The sequence below is a fragment of the Triturus cristatus genome, chromosome 7 (genome assembly GCF_964204655.1).
Source record: "Triturus cristatus chromosome 7, aTriCri1.1, whole genome shotgun sequence".
Lineage (NCBI taxonomy): Eukaryota > Metazoa > Chordata > Amphibia > Caudata > Salamandridae > Triturus > Triturus cristatus.
The window spans coordinates 1,300,940,955-1,300,965,081 of record NC_140590.1 but is presented as its reverse complement, the minus strand read 5'-3'; the positions used below and the strand labels follow the sequence as shown (position 1 = coordinate 1,300,965,081).

Sequence of the window (24,127 nt, the reverse complement as noted above, 5' to 3'; positions counted from 1 at the left end):
TTGTTTGGACTGATACAGGGTGCCCACTATAACTAGTGGACAGCATATATCAGGCCAACGTCTTGCACCCGTAAATCTTGAAATGTGCAGATATCATGCTCTACAATGTACAATAACCTATCAGGGTCATCCAACTTAGAAGCAATACCTGCCAGGTTCCAGGATATTAGGTTAATGCCAGCTTGTGTCTGGATACTTGCGAAATCCTCTGTATGCAGAGGACATGGGCTGGCAGCCACAGATGTAATAGTAGTGGCACCTGCCCTTCTCCCACCCTCAGTATTATAACTGTCAAGGATTCCATTCAACCTACTTGGGTAAATGGAAGCATCAGGTGGTGTTACCCCTCTATTTCTATTTGAGATGACACAAATTATCATTTCCATCACCCCTGTGTCTCTCCTATTATTAGCGGAGTCAGTGGCCTCATTAGTAGAATCAGCTATCGTACATGCCGAATCTATACCAGATAAGATACAATTAATCTGTGTGAGCGTTACACTCAGTCAATTGACTGCATTCAGGTTTGAAGTAATTGCTGAGTGGCTAGCCTGTGAGGATAGTTTCGTTAGATTGCACTGAGGAACTTTCCAAAATTCTGTTGGTTGGAGTAGATAGTTTCAATCTAATTCCCAGCACATCTTCCTCAAGAGATGACAGGTCCGAAGTTCAAAATTATTGAGATTCTCAGCTAACTGGCTATCACATAAGGTAACCTGGATGCAATTGAAGGCTGGAATGTCTGAGGGACACCGTCTAGCACTCTGTAGGAAAGTAGGATCTGCTTCTTATGGTTACCCCCACTTTTTGCACCCATTGTTTTGACAAGTCTGGCTGGGATCCTGCTAATCAGGACCCCAGCCTATCTGCTTTTTCCCTTAAACTGATATGTATGTACCTTGGTACAACTCCAGATTGGATACTGGGATACCCTTATCAGTCCCTAGTATATGGTACGTATGTACCCAGGGCATAGGTACCCTAAAGGCCTCTCCTGGGCTGAAGCATGTATTATGCCACCCCTGAGAGGCCATGCAAAATGGAATCCTAGGTCTTCTACTGTAGCCTGTGTAAGACCCGTTACGAGAGATATAGGTTCACTATATCTATATATATCACTACACTTAAAACTTTATAAGTCACCCCTATAGCAGGCCTTAACAATCCTGAATACAGGGTCCTGGGTTTTACGTGAGAGGGTGCTCCTGCATGAGCTGGGCCCCTCTACAGTCTTCGGGGACCATTCTCCCGGGCTGTACGTGATACTACCAGACATATAGGTAGAGGTGCATTATAACCTCGCGGTAAATGCTATCTCGAAAACGACTGCAACGAAGTATGTCGTGTTTGGTGTCAAAAACCTTGGAATCATACCTTCACATCAGTAACTGGTGTGGGAGGAATGTTTCCTCCCCTCAGAACCGAGGTTCTGGGGGTACCTAAGTCTACAGGTACCAACTTTCTCGAGCCTTACATCACAAAATGGATGCTGCCAGCCACAGACACGAGTCTGCCCTCCTGTTGCTGAGCCAAGCTCGAGCAGGGGAAGGCAGCACAATAGGCATCCTGTCACAGGGAAGTGTGACCATCTCCCAGACAGGATTTAGTGTATTGGAGCTGGGTGGGTGCACTGTTACAGTGCCAGAAAGTCTGCACGAGGGGCACACTTGGTGTCCCTGTGCATAGTCCAGTTCAAACTAGTTCTAGGACCAATTTGCTCCTGCTCTGGTGCGAAACTGGACAAAGGACATGGGTACAGCCACCCCTCTGTCCTGACACTCGCCTAGGAGGCTCCCTAGAATCTGTCCAACCCTCTCCCATGGGTATAAAATGGGTTACCTGGCTACAGGACATTAGATTTTACATGGACAAGATTCTGCAAGAAGATACCACTACACTTCGACTGTCTGGACCCGCTGGACTTCGCTGGACCTCCCTTGGGCTCAACTTCATCTTCCTTTGCCGTCCCCAGTCTCGCCAGTGTCCGTGATCCATAAAGGCTCCATGCAGGACACTGTGTGTGAGAAAGTGCCCTCTTTCTTGCATGGTATGCCCCCACTTTTTGCTGAATTGCTGATGTACTTTTACTGAGTGTGCCCTGGGCTCCTGCCAAAAAGGTACCCAGGGCCTGTGTTCCTTCCCTAAAACTGCATTGAAGCCTAAACCCAATTGGCATCTCTGGCCACATGTCAGCCCCTGGTAAATGGTACCATATGTACCCAGGGCACTGTGACCACAGAAGGCCACTAAGGACTGCAGCACTTATTGTGTCACCCTTAGAGGCCCTGTACCCTGACACACACACACACACACTGCCTTTGCAGGCTGAGTGTCTGGGCACAGAACAAAACAAAGAGACGACATGGCACACATCCCTGTGTGCGATGCCCACAAACCACTGCCCTGGCATATATCAGTCACCCCTCTAGCTGGGTGCCCTATGCCAGTGGCGAGGATACAGGTGCGTGAGCCCTGTACCCCTACAGTGCCCAGCTCCATTCCTGGGCCCTGTAAGGGCAGTGCTGCCATTAAGAGGATAAGGTGCTCGGAGGTTGTCATTACGAACTCCACAGCACCATAATGGCTACACTGAAGACTGGGAAGTTTGGTATAAAACTTCTCAGCACATTAAACCCACACTGATGCCAGTGTGGGATTTAATGTAAAATGTACGACAGAGGGCATCTTAGAGATGCTCCCTGAAACTCAACCAACTCCCAGTGACCTGACTGAGTGGCTGTGCAGGCTGCCACCACCAGACATGTTTCTGGACCCCTGGGTCGAGAGCTTGCTGCTCTCAGGGGCCTGAAACAATGCACATCCTGGGACGAGGTGCCAAGCCTCCTCCCCCAGGATGGGCAGGGTTCACGAAGGAGAAGCTTCAAAGGCCTGCCGCCTTTGTGAACTTCTCCAGACCACTTGGTGTACTCAGCAACTGGACCCCACTGGTTCTACCCCCCACTTTGGGCGGGAGACCCGGCTGAAAAACCAAAGTGAGGAAGAGAGGTGTGCCCACCTCTGACAACTCCACCCCTAAGGTGGGGGAGGCGAGGTGAAGCACAACCTTGAGTTCCCGCCATCTTGAGGATGGGGGACCCAGCCAACCGGGAACAGGCTCCTGCCCCCTCCCACTGGAGAGTGGCAGAATAGGGGGTGTACCCACCCCAGGGGAGGGACCCATTGGTCCCTGACCTTTACCTACCTTTAACGCCCCTACATTTAGTATTTAGGGGCAACCTGAACCTTCCTTTCTCAGATCCAGCAACCACAAGAAAAGAAGAAGAAGGACGAGAAGCCGTGTAGAGCTAACAAGAGGACGAAGTCCACTGACTTGGCCCCAGCCCTACAGGCCTGTCTCCCCTCGAACCCGCTCCTGGAAAACCCCAGCGTGTCCAGCGGTCAGCAACCTCAAAAATCCCGGAGGACCTGCCTGCATTCACTCTCCAAGCTGTTTCTCCCATGAACACCGGACGTGTTTGAACTGCAGCTTCTGGTGCCAGCCAGAAACTGCGAATCCAGCACACTCTGCACCTGCCGAGCCCAGCCTGTGTTTGAGAGAACAAACACCACGAGGAGGTCCCCCTGGTGATCCTGACCTGCCTCAAGCCTCCAGACGACGCCTGCAGCCTCAATCCAGGTGACCCCCCCACCGCGACCAGAGCGGGTAAGAAAATCCGACGTCTAAAGGCACCCCTGCACCCGACGCGCCTCGGCCTTGTGTGCCCAACCCAGTGGTGCCTAACCATCCCTCTACATCCCAACTTACCCCTCGAAGTGGTGGTCACTCCTGGAAGATCTTCGTCCCCGAGCCTGCAGTGTTTCTTTGTCCCGGAGAATCTCCATTGAATTCAACAGTGCATCCAACCTCAAAACTGCACCCTGCTGACCTAGCGCCGCTGAGGGTGTCCCTTTGGTGCTAACTTGGTCCCCAACGTGCCCTGAGCTTAACCCTAGGAGCTTGGCTCCCACAACCATGTGGCCTGCTTGCCAGCAGCCACCAATCAGAGTACCCCTATCCCCCATAGGATAACATTGGGCCTCAACACACTGCACCCGGCCGCCCGAGTACCGCTGAAGGTGCAACAACAGTGCATCACTGACCCTGGGAGACCCCTGAGTCTAACCCCAGAACCCTAACTCAAAAGACTGATTACTTACCTTGAAACCGATAACTAATTTTTCCTCTTAGGATAACATTGACACTTTTTCTCTCAAAAAGTTTCTGTGTCGAATTTTGAAAACTGCAAATATTCCTTAAAAATCAGCCGATTAACCAAAACGCATTTTCTCAACTGTTTTCAGGAAATGTCCCAGTGTTGAATCTAGGATCCAGCACTGGGTAAGAAAAAGTAACGATAACCTAACTTACCTGCTAAGTGAATTTCCTCTATATAGAGCCAGTTTCTTACACTGTGGACCTCCAAGACAACAGAAGAATCTCCCTTGGAGTGAAGAAGTCACTCCCTTGCAAACGCAGGCACCATAGCGCATCTGACTGGTTTGCTGACCCCAAGCTCCTGCGGACTCCGAAGGCTCCAGCAACACAGGAGGTGGGTTTCTGAAGGTCTCCGATGTTGAGCTGCCCTCTTACCGAGTTTGAGGCAGATATCCCTCGTGGGGACAGTATAACCAGTACCCCTGTGCACTGTGTCCATTTGCAACTGCACATGCTTGTTGTCGTGCGACAATTCCGTGCATTGGGCCATTTGCAGCCCTGACCCCAGCGCATCCTTTCTGAGAAGGACTCTGGCATACTTGCACTTTGTGCCTTGCTAGCTGGTATCCTGTGAAACCGCCTGAGGTCCCCTTGCGACTCCTGTGCGTCTGGCCTGTGGGTCCACTTGAGGGTCAACTTTGCTTTATTTGGGTTCCCCTGGTTGCTCCAGGCCTGCCCTGACTCCCCTTGCTGTGGTGGGTCTCCGGGTCCTTGCTAGGCCAGATCAACACCGAATTTGAGCATCTACGTTGTTTGCCGCTGCCAAGGTTTGTTGGTGCTCCCGCCAGACACCAACCCCTCAGCACAAGACATCCTTTATGGGACAGCTTGTATCCGGCTCCTGGTTGTCCTAGACATCTCCTGGTACGCACAGCTGAAGAGTCAAGATCACCGCCAACACACCTGAAGCACCCGACATCGGTGGGCATTCGTCTACCGAGCCCCTGGTCACTCCAAAGTGACCCAGACTCTGTCCCCTCATCTTTCAGGTTCTTCTCATCTAGAATCTATGTTTGGATTCCACTGGACACTTTTCTTTCTTCCAGCAGCAGCATTTCTTTGTCGACATCTATAGAGAACGATGAGGGTTTCCGATGCCACTGCGTGCCTATGCACCCGGCTCCTCTGGGATAGGCAACTCTGGTACAAAGGTATCCACGGGTGGGGTGGCTCTCCAAACTCTTAAATTCCAAGGGTTGTCTTCGTAATCTGCTGGGAAGGGTCCTTAATCTCAAATTTTCCAACCGCGACTTTCCCATTGAATCGTACGGAGCACGCAGTCGTGTTCTCACTCTGCACCCGTCCTCCGTGGGGTCCCTACTCACTCACCTTGGGTGGTTACTTGGGGTCCCAGTGATTCTACACCTTCTAGACTAGGTCTAGTCCCAAGTCGTGGTTCTTATACCACTTATTTAGTATATGGTTTGGCCTCCCCTGGGAGCCCACTGTGTATTGTGCTACTTACGCTTGATTCTCTGCAACTGTATTATTTGATTTGTGTTCAATCCTCGTGTAGAGGATACTAGAGAGTGTTATATATAATAAATACATATTTTTATAACTACTGTGTGGTTTCATTTTCATTTAACCAATACTATAAGGTTGCATTCTGGTAAAACACACTGCTTAACATTCCTTCAATTCTTAGCCTGAAGGCTGCTCTCCATAGGTACCACTAGGATAGCTTTCAATAAAGGTTATCTTTGACCTAATCACCATAAGGGTTGTTTGGATTGGTACAAGGTGCCCATTTTAATTAGTGGACAGCATATACCAGGCCAACTTCTCACGCACTCAAAATGTCAAATCTAATTACAGACAGACACTTGTGTTTTACCCTTAACCAGAAGATTATTTTGTTAATTAACGCATCAGTATCTTCATAGGCTCCAAAGTTAAGTTTGGGCACTCGCGTCATATAAATTGAGTTATTAGAGTCTCGATTTGTTTTTCTTCGGGTACAGTTAGTTGAAGTTATTAAAGAAAATCTCTTGGAAATGAGGAGTAAATCCATATGAGTTACCCGGGTGAGAAGAAAAATTTACATTAGCACCAGCCATTACTCTTTTATACAAATCGCCATCAGCTGCTCTTACAGCCGAACTGTTGGGGTCTGTTTGATTTGGATACCTTACAGATCAAGCTGGGTAGTTTGCAGAAGAGGCACTTGTCCGCGCTTTATAAAAATGCACTAAATAAATAAATAAAAATCGAGGGATTTCTGATATCTTTGTAGCACTTGAGGCGGCAGCAAGATTTTGTGTCTGCTCTGGTCTATTTGAGTCTGCTGGCGCTTTTGGATGAATCCGGTCAACTTGGAGGTTTAAAGCTGTTCCAGCTGTTCTTTATTGCAACAGCACTGCAAACATTTAGCTGTAGCGAGGAGACTTGATCCACTGAGGAAGCAATCAAGCTACTAAGGCGGTCCAATTTTAGTTTTAATATCAGTAGAGTCACTGTTGGCACCCATTTCCCATTTGATCAGTATGGTAGTTTTCAGATTGTTACTGTAATAAATGTGGCCATTCAACATCCTCAGGAGTTTGTAAAGGTGCAAACCGATTAGCAGGGAACACTAGGGGCAATAATAATTTCGGGAAATAGTGGGCAAGGGGTTTTGGTAGACAATATCATGGATTCTGCCTCCTTAGCCTTAGCTTTAGATAATAAGGGAATTACATCCTTAGCGGATTCAGATGTCTCACACTGATGGTCTAAGGCAGCAGGACTTGTTTGTCGTCCAGTGACTAGTTTCTGCTATTTTTAGGATTTAACATTTTTAAACACATTCGGGATCCTTGAAGCATCACCCTTCTCTTTGTCAGAGTCTATTGGGTTTAATAGGGACTCAGGTACAGAGAGATGCGATTAGATACCCAGGTAGATATTACATTCTCAACAGACTCCAGGCCAGTGAATGATTTTTAAAAGGTGCTAAATAAAATTCTATCCGTGCTGATGAGCCACTGCTTACAGCTTAATAGTGTTCTATATGGTGCTAAGATGTTGGTTATCATATCTGGGTCCAAAGCATGGACGTTATTTAGGGGTCCCCAGGGGTTGCAGCTGCGACCCCAACATGCCCCTTGCAACCCCTGGCTCTGCCTTTGCGACCTCAGAGGGTGCAAAATCAGTGCCAGGAGCAACACGTCATTATAGATCTCGGTTGCTTTAGATAATAAGGGAATTACATCCTCAGCGGATTCAGCTGTCTCACACTGATGGTCTAAGGCAGCAGGACTGGTTTGTCGTCCAGTGACTAGTTTCTGCAATTTTTGGGATTTTAAATGTTATACATATCCGGGATCCTTGAAGCATCACCCTTCCCTTTGTCAGAGTCTATTGGGTTTAATAGGGACTCAACTTCTTCAATTAATAAGTCAATATCTGCCAGCATGTCAGATCAACCATTTGCTTTTTATGGCCTGGTTTACGGGGTTGCTTTGCATTAGTTTCTAGTCTAATTAGGTCACCAGCTTTCCTGTTGCCCATAATGACGATTGGTCCCACCTGCACACCTGGCCGGAGTGTGGCAGGAGAGGGGGAGCCTGGGAGGTGAAGTCTGTTGCCCCCAGTGCTGGCTCACAACCCCGGAACAGAGAGAGAGATTCCCGCGCAGCTGGAGTTCTCTGTTCGCTTTATGCTCCTCCAGACGGGTGATGATCTGTCAGCAGTGTGGCAGGAGCAGGGGAGCCTGGGAGGTGAAGTCCGTTGCCCCCCAGTGCTGGCTCACAACCCCGGTACAGAGAGAGCTCGTCCCGCGTAGCGGGCGCTCTCTGTTCGTTTTTTGCGCCTCTGGGTATGTGATGATCTGTCAACGGTGTGGCAGGAGCGGGGGAGCGTGGGAGGTGAAGTCCGTTGCCCCCAGTGCTGGCTCACAACCCCGTTATAGAGAGAGCGTGTCCCACACAGCGGGAGCTCTCTGTTTGCTTTATGTGCTTCTGGGCGCGTAATGATCTGTCAGCGGTGTGGCAAGAATGGGGGAGCCTGGGAGGTGAAGTCCGTTGCACCCAGTGCTGGCTTAGAACCCTGGTACAGAGAGAGCGTGTCTCGATGCGATAAGATACCCAGGTAGATATTACATTCTCAGTAGACTCCACGCCAGTGAATGACCTTTAAAAGGTGCTAAATAAAATTCTTTCCGTGATGATGAGCCACTGATTATAGCTTAATAGTGCTCTATATGGTGCTAAGATATAGGTTATCATATCTGGGATCAAAGCATGCACGTCATTTAGGGGTCCCCAGGGGTTGCAGCTGCGACCCCAACATGCCCCTTGCGACCCCTGGCTCTGCATTTGCAACCTCAGAGGGCGCAAAATCAGTGCCAGGAGCACAGGGGCAACTCAGTCATTATAGATCTCGGTTGTTTTATTTTCTCTCAATTGTTTATTACAGTAATAGTGAATAATGATACATTATTCACTATTAGTGTAATAACAAATGAAGTACAATTAGCTGGAGTATGATATTCCCTGGCACTTGAGGTAAGTAAAAAAAAGCATTTTCAATGCAATAGGTCTCGCATTTCTGCGAGTTAGAGCTATTGGCATTGAAAATGGCAATGTTTTTTACTTATGTGTTTTGGTTTGGAGGGTATTGGATGTATATGGTGTAGAATGGAATTATGTGGGTTGTATTGGAATTGTTAGTTGTGGAACTGTGTGGGGTGGAATTAAGTGGTATGTGACTAGATGGGGTAGAAGCTGCATAGAATAGAAAGGAAGATAGAAAGGGATAGGTAGATTGTAGAGGAAGTGGTGAATGAACTCTAGATAAAGGAGCAGAAAGAATGTGTTAGAATGAGAGAAAGAAGGGGAGAGCAGTCCACAGACACATAAAGAGGGTGGACCTGTGTATGCCACAGAGACACCCTGAAGAGAAGGAGAGACTGGGTTTGAGAGCCCAAAACTTTGAAAAGGCACAGGATAGAAAATGTGCTTGAAGACCTGAAGTGAACCACATGAGAGAGGCAGGAAGAGTGCGTGAGAGAGTGAGGGAGAGGGTTGAGAAAGAGTATAAGAGAGAGAGATAGAGGCACATGTGGAAAGGGCACCCGGGGTGTTGGGAGGGAGAGGCAAGATGTGGACCACTGCACAGGGTGAGGAGGTACAGGAAGGTAGTCTGCGTGAACAGGCAGCACAGAGAGGAGATGGAGTGTGAGGGAGGGAGGGATGAGAGGGGGTAGTGGTATTTAGAGGTGAGAGTGAGTAGTAGCAGTGTGAGGGATAGATGAGTGGCAGTGGGTGTATAGGGAAGAGTTGACAGGGTTGGTACAAGTGCAAGGGAGCAATGTGCTGGATTAGAAATCTTTGTTGTGGAATTGTGTTGCGTGGAATTGTGTGGTGTGACCTTGTGTAGTGGAAATATGTGGCAGTGTGCTGTGGAATTATGTGGTTCGTAGCAGCCTTACAGCGTTTCCTGGGAGCCCTACCTGATCAGCTCAGCCTCAGAGGGGAACCGGGGGTACGTGACTCCTCCCTGCCGCCGCCGCATCCGTTAATCCTTTCAGCGGCCGCAGTGTGCTAGGGGGACCAAACTACACTCCCCAAGCTCCTTTGCGGCAGAAGCCCGCCAACGCTACCACCGTCAACGCCTGGGGGCGTATATCTTCACGGACTTCCCCGGCAGAGCGGGTGTTCGTAGCAGCCTTACAGCGTTTCCTGGGAGCCCTACCTGATCAGCTCAGCCTCAGAGGGGAACCGGGGGTACGTGACTCCTCCCTGCCGCCGCCGCATCCGTTAATCCTTTCAGCGGCCTCAGTGTGCTAGGGGGACCAAACTACACTCCCCAAGCTCCTTTGCGGCGGAAGCCCGCCAACGCTACCACCGTCAACGCCTGGGGGCGTATATCTTCACGGACTTCCCCGGCAGAGCGGGTGTTCGTAGCAGCCTTACAGCGTTTCCTGGGAGCCCTACCTGATCAGCTCAGCCTCAGAGGGGAACCGGGGGTACGTGACTCCTCCCTGCCACCGCCGCATCCGTTAATCCTTTCAGCGGCCGCAGTGTGCTAGGGGGACCAAACTACACTCCCCAAGCTCCTTTGCGGCGGAAGCCCGCCAACGCTACCACCGTCAACGCCTGGGGGCGTATATCTTCACGGACTTCCCCGGCAGAGCGGGTGTTCGTAGCAGCCTTACAGCGTTTCCTGGGAGCCCTACCTGATCAGCTCAGCCTCAGAGGGGAACCGGGGGTACGTGACTCCTCCCTGCCGCCGCCGCATCCGTTAATCCTTTCAGCGGCCGCAGTGTGCTAGGGGGACCAAACTACACTCCCCAAGCTCCTTTGCGGCGGAAGCCCGCCAACGCTACCACCGTCAACGCCTGGGGCGTATATCTTCACGGACTTCCCCCGCGACGCGGGACGCGCGCGGGCGACGCCGGGCTAAGCCCGGGCAAAGGGCGGGCCGTCTGAGGCCGTCCGAGGTCGGACTAGGTTGGGTTGGGCCAGGGACTTTGCCTGAAATTTCTTTTCTACCATTTACGTACCCATGAGCAGTGCGATCTACACAGGGTAATTATTACTCCTATCTGTATATTGTGCTCTAAGTGTATTGATTATCGTAGTCACTTCATTGGTCTTACTCATGCCTGGGAAAAAACAAACCCCAGCAAATAATACTTTAGATAATTATCTGATCCAAGTTGTGGCTAAAATCAATAGTGACAGGAGATCCTCATTGGGATTGGATTCATCCAACCAATCCCATATGGCCGATAAAGAGTATGGGGATTCTTTGGCTTTACACAATAGTAGTGCATCCTGTGTGGCTCATGTCCCTCTATTTGATACAGACCCCATCCTGCCTAGTGGTGTAGTCGCTCTTAATGAACCCAATAGCGATAGTGAAGTGGTGTCAGTGATATTAACCAACATCGAGTCCCCTCCTTCTATTATCCCTGTACCAGCTCCGAGGGTTACTCGGGGTAAAAGTAAGGTTATCCAAAAAAGAGGGGGTCTAAGATCAGGCAGAAACAAAATTGCAACCCCTTCAAGAAAAACATCAGAGGAAGAGGAGGAGGAGGTTGATCTGCTTAGTGAAGCCCATGTTACCCTTTCTAACGCTCAATTTACTAAACTATGGAGTATGATGGATACAAAAATCAAAGGTATAGTCAAACCCCTGGTTAGTAAAATTGATAAATTAACCGCCGAGGTCAACAGACTAGGTGGTCTATTAGAGAAAACCTTGGTGAAGGAAGGAAATATTACTGATGTTGTTGTAGAGCCAGTACTGAGCAAAACAACACTTGCTGAGAATAGGGGATCTGTCTCCAATCATGTATCTTTGCCTAATGTATCTACTGGTGCCTCTGTTGATCCACCCCCGGTCGCTCCCATTAATAATTCTAATATGGGGAAAGGGTCTTCCGAGCTTGTAGTTGAAGCCTCTCCATTGGTTCTTGTTCTTGCAAATGTTCCCCCTCTGGTTTCTGGGGAGGTTGAATCTGCACCTTCTCTATTAAACAAATCTTTATCATGGCTTACTAACAACATGATAATAACACCTTGGGGGAAGCAACAATTAGCTGTTGAACTTGCTAATGCCAGAAGGGTTGAGTGGATTGGTAACAGCGTCAAGAGGTTCAGAGGGGATTGTGTTATTTTAACCTTCACTGACCCTGAGGTTTTATTAAATATCTTACCTAACATCTTGCCTCCACAGCGTAGGTCAACTTCAATTGTACCACTGACCCTGGACTTTTTCTATTCTCGGAAAGGTAGAGGCACGAACCCTAATATTCTAAGAACTAAATGGAATGTTGTGACCAGTAGGAATAGTAACGATGTTGGATTTCGTGAATGGGGTCTATGTGTGGAAAATAGGTTTTCTGCCCTGTCAAACCTGAATGCTTGCGAGTGACAACCATCCCTCCGTTTATCTGAATCACCCTGTACTGATGAGCTGGGCCAACGAGAAGGTTCCCGTCCTGAGACTGTTAACTCGGAGGCCATAGCTGGTTTAATATCTGAAAATCTAATACATAATGGTTTAAATCTAATACATAATGGTTTAAATGATAATACGATGAGTGTACTTACTCTTAGCCCTAAACCTGTAATGGCATATGATTCTGGAAACTTATTATCTTGGAATGTGGCCGGGCTAGGCTCAAAGCAGGGTTGCGGTGATTGGTTTAATTTTGTTAGTAATTTTGACGTTTGTATCTTCCAGGAAACATGGGCGTGTGACCCCGTTTTTGCTTTGGGGTACTTAAACTTCTATGTGCCAGCTTCCAAGGGCCCTAAAGGGCGTCCGATGGGGGGCCTTACTATATGGGTCAAACAATCTTTAAAGACCGTTGTAAAAAACGTAGAGACTGGTCAGAAAGATATTCAGCTCATTAGACTTATGAGTAATCTATCCTTGTCCATCGATATTTATAACATCTATGCCAGAGGTGGAAATGTAGGAAAATCTGCGGTTCTTCTTGCTCTGTATAATCTCCTCGAGACACATTCAGGTGGCAATAACATAATAATTGCTGGGGATTTAAACCGTACGTTTGAACCTCTTGATACAGGTGAAGCCTTTCTAGGTGCAGAGGAAGACAAACAATGGGACATCCCCCCATTAGATAGCATCCCAGTAACTCGTTGGTCAGAGGACATTTTGGGTTTGAACGCAATGTGCCTTGAACAAGGATTAAGAGCTTTGAATGGAAGGACAAAGTCAGACAGAGTACCAGCTATGACCTTTGATAATGGGAGAAGCAAAAGTCGTATTGACTATATTATTTGTAGCTTTTCCCTTTGGCCTACTGTTAAAGACATGGTTGTAACAGAAATGCCAGAGAGTGACCATAATCCGTTATGTGTCACCCATAAATGGTGGCTGTCTGAATCCAACGCTTCTACTTCTCTGGATGACTGCCTACCCCCGCTCATTGTTCCAACAAACGATATGCGTAGGCTAAGATGGACAAGTGTTAGGACAGACCAGCAAGCTATAGATAATATAGGAGCTGCGACCGACAAGGCCATTATGGCCCTCGACGGCGAAGCAGGGATTAATATAAACCAAGTTAATATTCCTGAAGTACATGAGTCCCTTTTCCAAGAAATCAAAAGCTACTTCTTGAAGCCAGTAAACCCTAGGGCGACCCGGGTTGACAGAGTAGCCAAATGGTATAATCATGCTTGTAAGCTGGCACGAACTTCTTTGGGAGCTGCAATTAAGAGAAAAAACCTGGGGGCTATCCGCTCTGCAAGAAAGTTATATAAAACTTGCATTGCTAAAGCAAAAAAAGATTGGGATGAAGCTCACTGGGAAAAGTTGAAGTGTGCTAGTGATCGAAAAGACTCTAGATTATTTTGGCATATTGTCAAATGGGGGCAAGAAAGGCCTGAAGAGGCTTGCAATAATTATGTCCCGCAGGAAGCCTGGGTAAACTTTTTTAGTGATCAATATGCTAACAGGGTCCAGATTGAAAATAATATCAGCCCTATCTATATATCTTCTGAGGACAATGTCTTTACGACGGGCGAAATTCTGTCGGCCCTCAAAACTGTACACAGTGGACGTGCTCCTGGCATTGATGGAGTCCCAGCGGACGTTTTCTTAAACGACACTGATAGGTGGTGTAAATATATTCACTTATTAATAAACCACATAGCGAGGGGAGCAGCTATCCCGGCATCATGGCGGGGTGCTGTTATCATCCCTGTGTACAAAAAAGGTGACCGTTCCCAGCCTTGTAACTACCGCCCGATTAGCCTAATCGATACAGTGCAAAAAATCGTTGGGCGAGTGATTGTTAATCGATTGCTCGATTGGGCGGAAGAATTCAATATCCTATCTCCATTTCAGGCTGGGTTTCGAAAGGCCACTAGTACTGTGGACCAAGTTTTTCGGTTCCAGCTGATCCAGTGGAGGACTGTGGTGCTAGGCGGGGGCAGTCTTTACGCGGCTTTTGTCGACTTGAGGGCTGCCTTCGACCTGGTACCAAGGGCGAAACTGTGGGAAGTACTTGCGGCCTTGGGGGTTCCAGGACTCCTGTTGACTATGATCATGAGATTACATGAAGGCACCTATGCTAAAATTCAATGGGGTGGATACGGTAAAGACACTGCCGAATTTCCTGTTGAGCGTGGGGTTCGCCAGGGGTGCTCAATGGCACCTACCTTGTTCACCCTGTTTATTAATGGCATAGTCCCCTGTATTCAATCACAGGCAGTTGATGCTCCTTCTCTTGCAGGTGTAAAAGTTCCGATTTTAATGTTTGCCGATGACACGTTAATTTTATCTAAAACTCCAAGTGGATTGCAAAAAGCATTGGATATTTTCGATAAGTTCTGCGGGGATCACGGTCTGGAGGTGAATGCGTCTAAAACAAAACTCATGGCTTTTAATCCGTATCGTAATTTTAAATCTAATATTACCATGAGTGGACGCACTCTTGAGGTCGTATCATCTTTCACATACCTGGGTATCCTTATTTCTAACGATAATAGGTGGAACCAGCATTTAAATATTGCAACTTTGAGGCACAAGCAACTAGCTGGAACCATTATAAAGGAGCACAGGAAATCATTAACAAAACCAATTAAACCACCCCTTATCATATACGAGGCAAAAGCAATTGGGTCGGCATTATACGGGGCCGAGTTATGGGGGCATGATAACCTACAGGAGTTGCAAACCTCAGAGAATAAATTTCTTAGGAAACTAACGGGTACTCCTCAGAGTAGTCCGTTACTGCCTCTGAGATACGAGCTTGGAAGAAAAAAAATCACGGAAATGGCCAAACTCCGACCAATTCTATACTGGCGTAGGTTATGGACCACACCTGAGCTCACTCATTATGCATCCGGGTTTACTGATGTTGTTAGAGCAGATTGCTTTAACAAAATCAGATGGTTCAAATTATTAAAACTAGTACTATTTGAACTAGGCCTGAACGCACTATGGTTCGACCCAGCTGGGGCATCATTCCCGAATAAGGCAACCTTAAAAAATATCTTTTGGGATAATGTTGCTAACAAAAGTCTCGTCAGCATCAATTGTGGGGCCATGACTGCTAGTTTTCTCGAGGTTAAATTGTACCCCATGTATGAACTGTATTGGGATTATATATCCAAACCTTTGGACAGGAAATTGCTTTTTCAATTAAGGGCGGGCTCTCTCCCTCTTCGTTACCTAACATCTAAATGGAGGGAAGGAGACCCTGCTATATGCCCAGCTTGTGGGGAAGGTAATGAAACGCTTGGTCACTTCTTGTTTTCCTGTAAACCATACTCTACTCCAAGGCGTGTATGGTTGGCACCTATGTGTAGGAATCTGGGTACCAAGAGTAGTATGGTGGCTTTGCGCATAGTAAGATCGACTACTTTAACTTGGATTATAATCGCCACCGCCAAGTATTTGGGGTGGGCATGGACAATCAGGCAGAGATTGCTAGTCCGGAGATTACTCTCTGCCTAGATGAACAGAGACTGCTAGAGTATTGTCTATTCTCTGTTTAGCGTAATTTATCGTGTCATCTGGAAAGATAATTATAAATGACTCTTTTTTAGAAGAAAGATTTTATAAAATTATATTTAATTGTACTAATTACACTAATGAACTTTACACCTGTGATATGTATGTCTAAATGGTTCTCTCATTAGCACAAAGACTGTATAAATTGTACATAATTGCATCTTCTACAATAATGAATTTTATTATTGTGATTAATTTTATTTTTGAAAATAATCTGTATCTTTTATGAACTGTGCGTTTGTCAATATGACATCTCAGATTTAATTGTTTTTTATTATATGTTTGTATGTCTGCTTTTATGAGTAATTCTCGAATAAAGCACTTTTGAATTGAATTGGAATTATGTGGATAGTAATCAATGGTATTAAGTGTACTGGAATTATGTAGAGGGTGAGTGTGTGTTATGGAGTTAATTATCTGGAATGTTATTGTGTCTTGTGGAGTGGCTTGTTGTAGAGTTGATTTATGTGGTGTGCTGTTAAATGTTGTGGCATAATGTGTGGTGTGTACTGCAGGTATGTGGTGTTTTGTGGAATTCTGTTCTGTATTTGAAATATGTAGTTTGGTGTAGAATTATGTGGTGTGTATTAGAAATGTGTGGAGTTGAATTGTGTGGCTTAGAACTGTGTGGTGTAAGCAAAAATATGCTTTTTGGAATAATGTGTTGTGTTGTGGTTATGGCTGCATTATGCATACAATCTGGCATCAAAGTATTTAACCAACAAAGCATTTGACACCTCAGTGGAACATCATTCAAATTTTAGGGACACATCAACATCCCGTCAATGTTCTACAAAAATTAACTATTCCGAAGAAGTTATCTTTAAAATATTGCACACTTGCACAAACCCAGACACACACAAACAAACCCACACTTTAACCATAAACACTTGAGCTAATCAATGGACCACTGTTCACCAAAGCAGTACGAAACAAAAGGTAATGTTATTCTGCAAATGCATAAATTCATATAATGCTCCACACAGGGCCACAACAGTCTCAAGCTGTACACTTTCAGTATAATTCATAAGGAAAAAATACATGAATCTATCCTAATCTTGCCATCCACTGTCCACTAAAATTTACCAATACCAGTACAAAACGCAACCAAACCTAATCTCAACAGCACACTGTAACTTTAGTCAATGAGAATGCCAGAAACAAAAGATTATGCCCACCACTGCACACATGTGCACTCAAACATACAACTTGGGACTTGATGAAAGAGAGTTAAGCCCACAGAGAAGCGTTGTCTAAAGACTACTGAAAAACAATGCAGCCACGAGTAGACTACACAATCACAGAGTTATGCAGAGGCAATTTAGAGAACAGTTTTCGCCAGCAGAGTTTATTTTCAACCGGCTTCTGAATGAGCCAGCAATAGGTTCATTGCAGTTCATTAAAAAACAGAATTAGTGTTAAAAAATCTCAGTAAATCTACATTTTCCTGCTTTTCAGACACCTAGGGCCATATGTATGAAGGGACTTATGCGATTGCAAACGCCGAAATTTGCAGAATTTCAGTGTTTGCGATCTCAAATCAGCAGTGTGCTATGTAGCACACAAAACCCTTCTCGCAAAATAAGGAATCGCAAATTTAGCGATTCCTTAGTTTGCGATTGCATTTAAGGAATCGCAAATTGCGATTCCTTAAATGCAATGTAAAAAGCACATAAGACAGTGCGATTTGGCCTTAAGGAATCGCAATTTACCACCAACTTCAAGTTGGTGGTAAATTGCAATTTCACTTAAAAATGCACATTTTAACATTTTTGAAATTGCCATGTGGCGCACATACATGGCCTCAGGGCATGTATGTGTGCCACATGTGCACACATGCACATTTTAGGGGTGCAACAGGGTGTCCTTTTGACTCCCTGGCACCCTTGAAATTGCATTCTCAATTTGCGATTCTCTATTTGAGAATCGCAAATTGAGAATGTCTTCCCATTCATTCCTATGGGCCTCCTAGGCCATAGGAATGAATGGGAAGGTATTACTTATTTGCGAATCTCAATTTGTGATTCGCAAATAAGAAATATGTGGGATTTGCGAAATTATTTGCAAATCCCACGTACATTGCTCTTTGCGATTCCTTAAACATCGCTATTAAGGAATCGCAAAAGGGCTTGTTCATACATATGCCCCCTAGTCATTTCAGATTTTGCTACAACCGCAATTGTGCATACCTGAGCTGCATATTAGTGCTTTCTCTCGTCAGTACCTGAAACACTACTGTCCTCTGTAACACTGGCACGATACACCGAAGTAAATGTGCTAGAGTCACTATACAACATATACAACAAAAGCAGTCGACAACCTGAGCAATCATGAAACCACTTTGTCAGGGAGCATGTGAGGTATGTATGCAGGACTGGGGGCAAGTCATTCTCCTTCAACAGAGGAAGGCCAGAAAGAGGGGGGGGGGGCGTCCTGGAACATGCACGATGCAGGCATCTTTCAATAGAAGAGTTCTATTTAGTTGGGTTTATAATAAAAATCTGAGTGGGGCACATTTTGGAAATGAGAAAGGAATTTACGTTGAACGCTAACTCTAGCACAGCTGTCATTAATTGCACGCTTGAAATTTCCCTCACTGCCATGTGAAGCATGTGATATTTAAAGAACTTGGCTTCCATAACTAGATTGGTAGAGGTGCTATTGGTTCCAGTGATGTGAGGGAGGGCTCTAGCTGGTAGCGATGCAGTCCTTGCCAGAAAAGAGGAGGTTTGAGTCAGAGTTGAAGAAATTTTCTTGTGCTCAGTGAAATCAGAAGACTGCTCTAGGTCATAGAGATGCCGCTGCGTCCAGGGAGGTGGGTGATCCTATGAAGTCGGGTAAATGCCCTAGTTGATAGAAATGTTGTCACGCCTAGGGAGGTAGGGATTATGTTTAGGGTGAGAGAGATACCATTGTGCAATGGGTGGGCATACAAACAGGGCACACGTCCCCTAAGCCTTTCAAAGCCGTGTTTCAAAATTAAAATGTGCAAATCTTTTGTAACATTCCCTCCGTCTTCTCTTTTAAATATTTATTTCCTACCTTTTCTCTTTTAATTTAGACAAACTTGAAAAGTAATTAGAGGTAGGGCAATCTCTCAAAAAGCTGTGACAGAATATCAGTGAGCTCTCCAGTTGGACATTGAAGAGCGATTCTCTTAATTATTTGTTCCCCGTCTAAAAAAGAATCAGCTGCTCACATGGATACAGGCTGATTACAAGAGTGTGCTGATTGGCTGCAGGACACAAGCTTATTTAATTAGTTTCCTCATTTTCTTGCAGCATGAGGAGAAACCTAGCTCTACGGAGAGGCCCTGAGAAGCTTTATTTATGCCCCTGCGAAAAGTACATTCTAAATGTTACCAGGCAGTGCGTTTGCAAGGCAGGTAGAAGGAACGTCGGGGAATGCAGAGGGTTCTGCGCCCCGCACACCGAGGAGAGAGTCTGCATGTTTGTCTCGAGCCTTCAAAGGGCTGACTCGAAAGAGACCAGGCAAGATCCAGATGTGTGACACCGGAAGCTGTCGCTGCAGCATGTCTTGGGCTTGGTCTAACTGAACGGATGACGATGAGACAGCCATTTTGGAATACGTTTAATTCCAAAACAAAACGCGTTAATCCACACATATTTTTCTTCCAATATGATGAAGTGAGTAGTTAGGCAAGTTTAGTGAAGCTGTGTCTAAGGGGTAAAAAAAGATATTGAACATAAATAGGAAATCAGGAAGATCTACCATAGCATTGTGTGAGAGCACCACCGCAGCAGCTCCGATCGGAGCACAACAGATGGTCATTTCTGCTATGGCCGAAGTAAATTAATAGAGCATGATGAATGCATGAGGGTTGTTAAAGGGGCAGTCTGTCCATTAAAAGCAACTGCGACAAGATAATAAACAGAGCGACCAAAAAAACAGGCAACAGCAAAAACGGGCAGGGAAGGAAGATAAAAATAGTCCCACAAAACACAGAGGAAGCAGCAAGGGATAAAGATACAGTAGTTAGGCAGTGCTGTGTGGGAGGAAACGAATGACAAAAGGGAGGGACAAGAAGAATGACTGACCACTAGCAACAGAGGATTTTTAAAGGACACTGAAACAAACAAATGAGAAGTAGTTGGTGGATTTTACCTCCAAAAGAAGATACAACAGGTCTTGAAAGCTCAACCTAAAAAATGCTTTTGAAATGTATGCTGTGTGCGAGCTTGCGTGTGAGTGTGAGTTTACGTAAGAGAGGATGTGTAAGTGTGAGTATGTGTAAGCATGTGTGTGTGTGAATTAAATTGAGGGTCTTCGGGCGTATTATGTTACATCCGATACCCCTGGCATTTTAGTGAATTGACGTTCATGGTCCAAAGGCACATTGTTTACTTCAGTTCTTTAATTGCCTAAACTATCTAGCTTGGGTATCTGAAGTAAGCTGGTTCCATGAGTAGAGGTGACACAGCAGACAAAATCAGGTAGTGTCTTTCAAGTAATTTATTTAGTTCTTAACATCAGAGATAGCAGCCCCACCAGGAGCAGCCTGCTAGCTGCTCAGCCCATCTTCCCAACTGTCTCACTCACACCAGGCACCCAGGCATTCCACTCATGTCAACATTCCACACAGAACACATACACTGGCTGAGCAGCTAGTTACAAGGTAAAGGGAAACACTATTAACGTAACAAAGATACTACAGTATCCTTATGGAAACGCCCAGGTACATTCAGTTGTTAAATACTGTTTTTACTAACATTCCTTTACTCAATAAGAAAAATCGTTCACTGGTTGCAGATGAGGTAATGAATGCCAATCTTGAATAATTTACTTCCTTGATTGTGGCCTCTCAAAATTCCAGCTCTCATAGCAACAAATAGCCCAGAACGATGCTGTAAGAGTTAGCACCACCCTGTGTATGAAAGATCATTATTCATTTGTACAGAGAGCCCTTCCCTTGGCTACCGATTACTAACAGAATCAGTTTCTAGGTCCCCTGCATCAACTTCCTGCATCAACTGGGACAAGTCTATCTGCCTAATAAAAATTTGTCCCTGCTCGCCACTTCGGAATCTGGAGAGCAAATATAAAGCGAAATGTAATCATCCCATCAAAGGTAGTCAGTTACTTTTTCTCGGGTCAAACCCCTTGTATCCTGCAAAGCATTACATCAGGCTATAGGGCACAGTCTTCATTCAGGCAAACGTTGAAGCAAGTCTGTTTGGCTAGAACATTTTAAGGCTTGGGCAATAGACCAGGGGGCTTATTTATGAGAGCCCAACATCACATTTGCACCACGTAAAGATTTATGAAGCCATGCAAAGTCACCCTTCATTCTTTGAGTGGCCTCATAAGTCATGAGTTAAGGCAACGCAGTGCAAATCGCTGCATCGTCTTACTCTGCGACCAGGAGGCATTTTGGGGTTGCGGTGGGTTTTCCCACGCAACACCCATAGAATTTGACTCTGCCCTAGATTTACAAAAACATATAAACCTGGGGAATTGCCAAATCTTTACACTTCCTGAGGGGAGGTGTAACGAGGAGAAATAACTTCATTTGTCCTTGTTTTTTCCACTTTCCAGGTGTGCTGCATTCTGCAGAACACACATAAAAGGACAACACCTTTAAGAACTGTTTTTTTGCAGGAAGCTTCCGCTTACTGCACAAAAACGATCTGGCCTGCAACGGAGGCACCCTTGCAGTATGGTGCACCATGCCGAAACAGCACTTTGGCAGGTAGAAAGGACAGGAATGTGCTGTATTACTTAAATCCGGCCCATTCCGGTCCTTTCACTTTGGTGTAGGGTAGCGCAGCAAGCTGCCTTGCTGAGCGGCCCTACGCCAAAATGCCATAAATGATGCACCAGGTTTGTAGGAGTATTATAAACACTGTCAGTCAGGTAGAATGCATTCTACCGGAACCTTCCAATTATCGAAACTGCTCTTATGGCCACATTTCGAATGCACTCATTCTAACCTTGAAAGGTGCTGATTTGGGTTCTAATCGCAGCATTGGGCGGAGACACAAAAAATGAGGTTATTGAAAAATATTTCTTTGGAGCAGATGGAGCTATTCTGTTTAATATATTAAGTGTTATGATAAAAGCATGACTAATTGTGTTTAACAGATTTGGACAATTGTGTTAATTGAAATGAAAAATTGCAGCAGGGGTGGTATTGTTGCTTCTATTTGTGACTAATAAAGAAAGCCAGAGAAGCTTTACAATCAGGTTTCTTTATTGTTGCCGATTTTCTTCAGGCAGACTTTTGACATTTAATACATATTTACTGATAGGCCAAAGGCTACCTCTCACTGACTCCATCCCACATGCTCTTGCTGACGTTGCTCTCATGCCACCAACCCCCAATTGATTGGTTTCTTAAGTTAACTTTTTCCATTTCCAACTCTGACCAATTATAAACTTTCTTTGCTAAAAATTACTTTTTCCTGGAGCTAAATGAAAGATATCACCAATAGAAATAACAGTTTTCAGATTAAGTGTGCCTAGGTGAAAGTTTATTGCATAGCAAACACAACAAGATGATGGAAGGAGTGCTGACACTTTTCAAGCACTAGAAATCTGGGTTAAACCCATCGTTCTTTTGCTCACCATGCCACCCCTGTTTGGACCCAGCCATATGCAAATCAGCAAGAAAACCCTGTCTGGGCACACCTTTGGCCACTTAGGGCGAACATAGCAAGCACAACAAGATGGAAAAGTGCTGAAACTTTACAAGCACTCACCCCCAGTCAAGAGATCTGGGTTAAATCTCTCACTATTGTTGTGTTTGCTATGGTCAACCTAAGTAGCCAAGGGTATGCCCAGACGTGGGTCTCTTGCTTGCTGTGCCTCTGAGTTCAAGCTAGTCTGGTTGATGAGGGGTGATACCCCGAAACAGGTCCCAGGATGCTAGCTTTCGGTCCAGGAAGGACCTGGCCAGGCAGTTTGGGCTGGACTGTTCCAATGGGGAGCAGGTTCAAGACTGATTTGCACATGGATGGGTCCAAACCGGGGTGGGATGGTAAGCATAGAAACAATGGATTTTTACCCAGATCTCTTCACATTGAGTGAGTGTTTGAAAAATGTCAGCACTCCATCCATCATCTTATTTGTAAACGTTTGCAATAGCCTGCAAAATTTGCAACATTATAGACTTTCGTTTTACCCCCAAAAAATGGAAACATTCATTGAAATTTCACATTGTGCAATTATGGGTAACTACTTTTTTTAAAACGAACTTGTGGCTCGCACAAAAAGGCTCACAAGATTTCAGCAGTAGACTGTTTAGCAAGATAATGTCTCGTAGAGAAGCATTTTCTGCTCGATCTAATATTCGGTCGGTTTCTTACTAGACTCTTTTTTTAAACTAAAAGTACGCTCTCCTTTAAAAGGTACACTAGTTACCCGCAAAACACATTTCACTCCGAAAGTGTAACTTTGTCAACTTTTCAGTGGATTTCATGAAATTTAATAAGAAACATTTACATAGTTCTAATGTAAAAGCAATGGAGTTCAAACACAATACCCTAATGATAGAGGTAGCTGCATTGAAGAAAGATTCATTGCAAGAACATAACATGTTACTGATGCCCGGAGGAAAGACGGAGGGCATAGGGCGATATTCTGTAGAAGGAAAACAGTATTGAAAGAGCATGCACAGGCATTCTTCCTAGAGAGAAACAAGTGAAAAGGAGAGCGGGGTACAAAACCTGCTGAAAAAGACAGCTCTAAGCAAGTATTTTAATGACACAACCCACATTGCCAAAGAGTGGAAGGTAACTGGGGAGAACCGAGATAAAATACGCCGTTAGAGAAGAACAGAAGCAGGGAAGGGAGAAGGGACAAACCAATAAAACCAAATAGGGGGAGAAAAGAGTGACACGGAAGTAGACGTGTAGGCAGAGAGCGGGGAGTAGGAATAAAGCAATATAAGAGAAAGTTCGAAAGATAGGGTGAGTGAATATTGAGACAAAGAAGAAGAGAAAGATTAGCGGGGATAGCATGAAGGGAGGAGATGTTAGAAAGAGAGTTAGACCAGGAAATGGTGGGAAAGAACTATAGAGACATGTACAAGGGAGGAGTGAAAACTAGTGCTGTGGAAGGGAAGGAGAAAAGATATAAATAAAGGAGGAAAAGAAGCACACTGGCTCATTCTGTTAAAAGATGTCCCATTCTCCTTCAAATGTTGAGTCTTCTTGACAAACCCCTGCTTACCTGCGCACAGCATGCTTCACCGATTCCTCATTGTGGCTGGCGACTATGAGATTATAACGGTCCCCGTGGATGGCGATCAGCTCCAGCAGGGTGTCCAGGGAGCGCTGGTAGCTGTGGGAGGTGAAAAGCAAAACACAGTGCAACGGAGCCAGTTGAAATATAACACCAAAGTAGATGACTGGCTGAGAAAACCATGTGCACATCTTTAATACAGTTCTCTTCTCTTGAAATGGATGAATA

The 24,127-nt window shown here is 45.5% G+C and overlaps 1 protein-coding gene across 2 annotated transcripts in view; it reads right to left on the bottom strand.

Annotated features, from left to right (window-relative positions):
• PRODH2 (proline dehydrogenase 2) overlaps positions 1-24,127 on the bottom strand; it is a 918,268-nt gene that overhangs the window by 74,509 nt on the left and 819,632 nt on the right. For both annotated transcript variants that reach the window (XM_085618909.1, XM_085618908.1), the window contains exon 8: positions 23,888-23,998. In XM_085618909.1, coding sequence (XP_085475035.1) covers positions 23,888-23,998 — 111 coding nt within the window. The remainder of the gene's footprint in view (positions 1-23,887; positions 23,999-24,127) is intronic.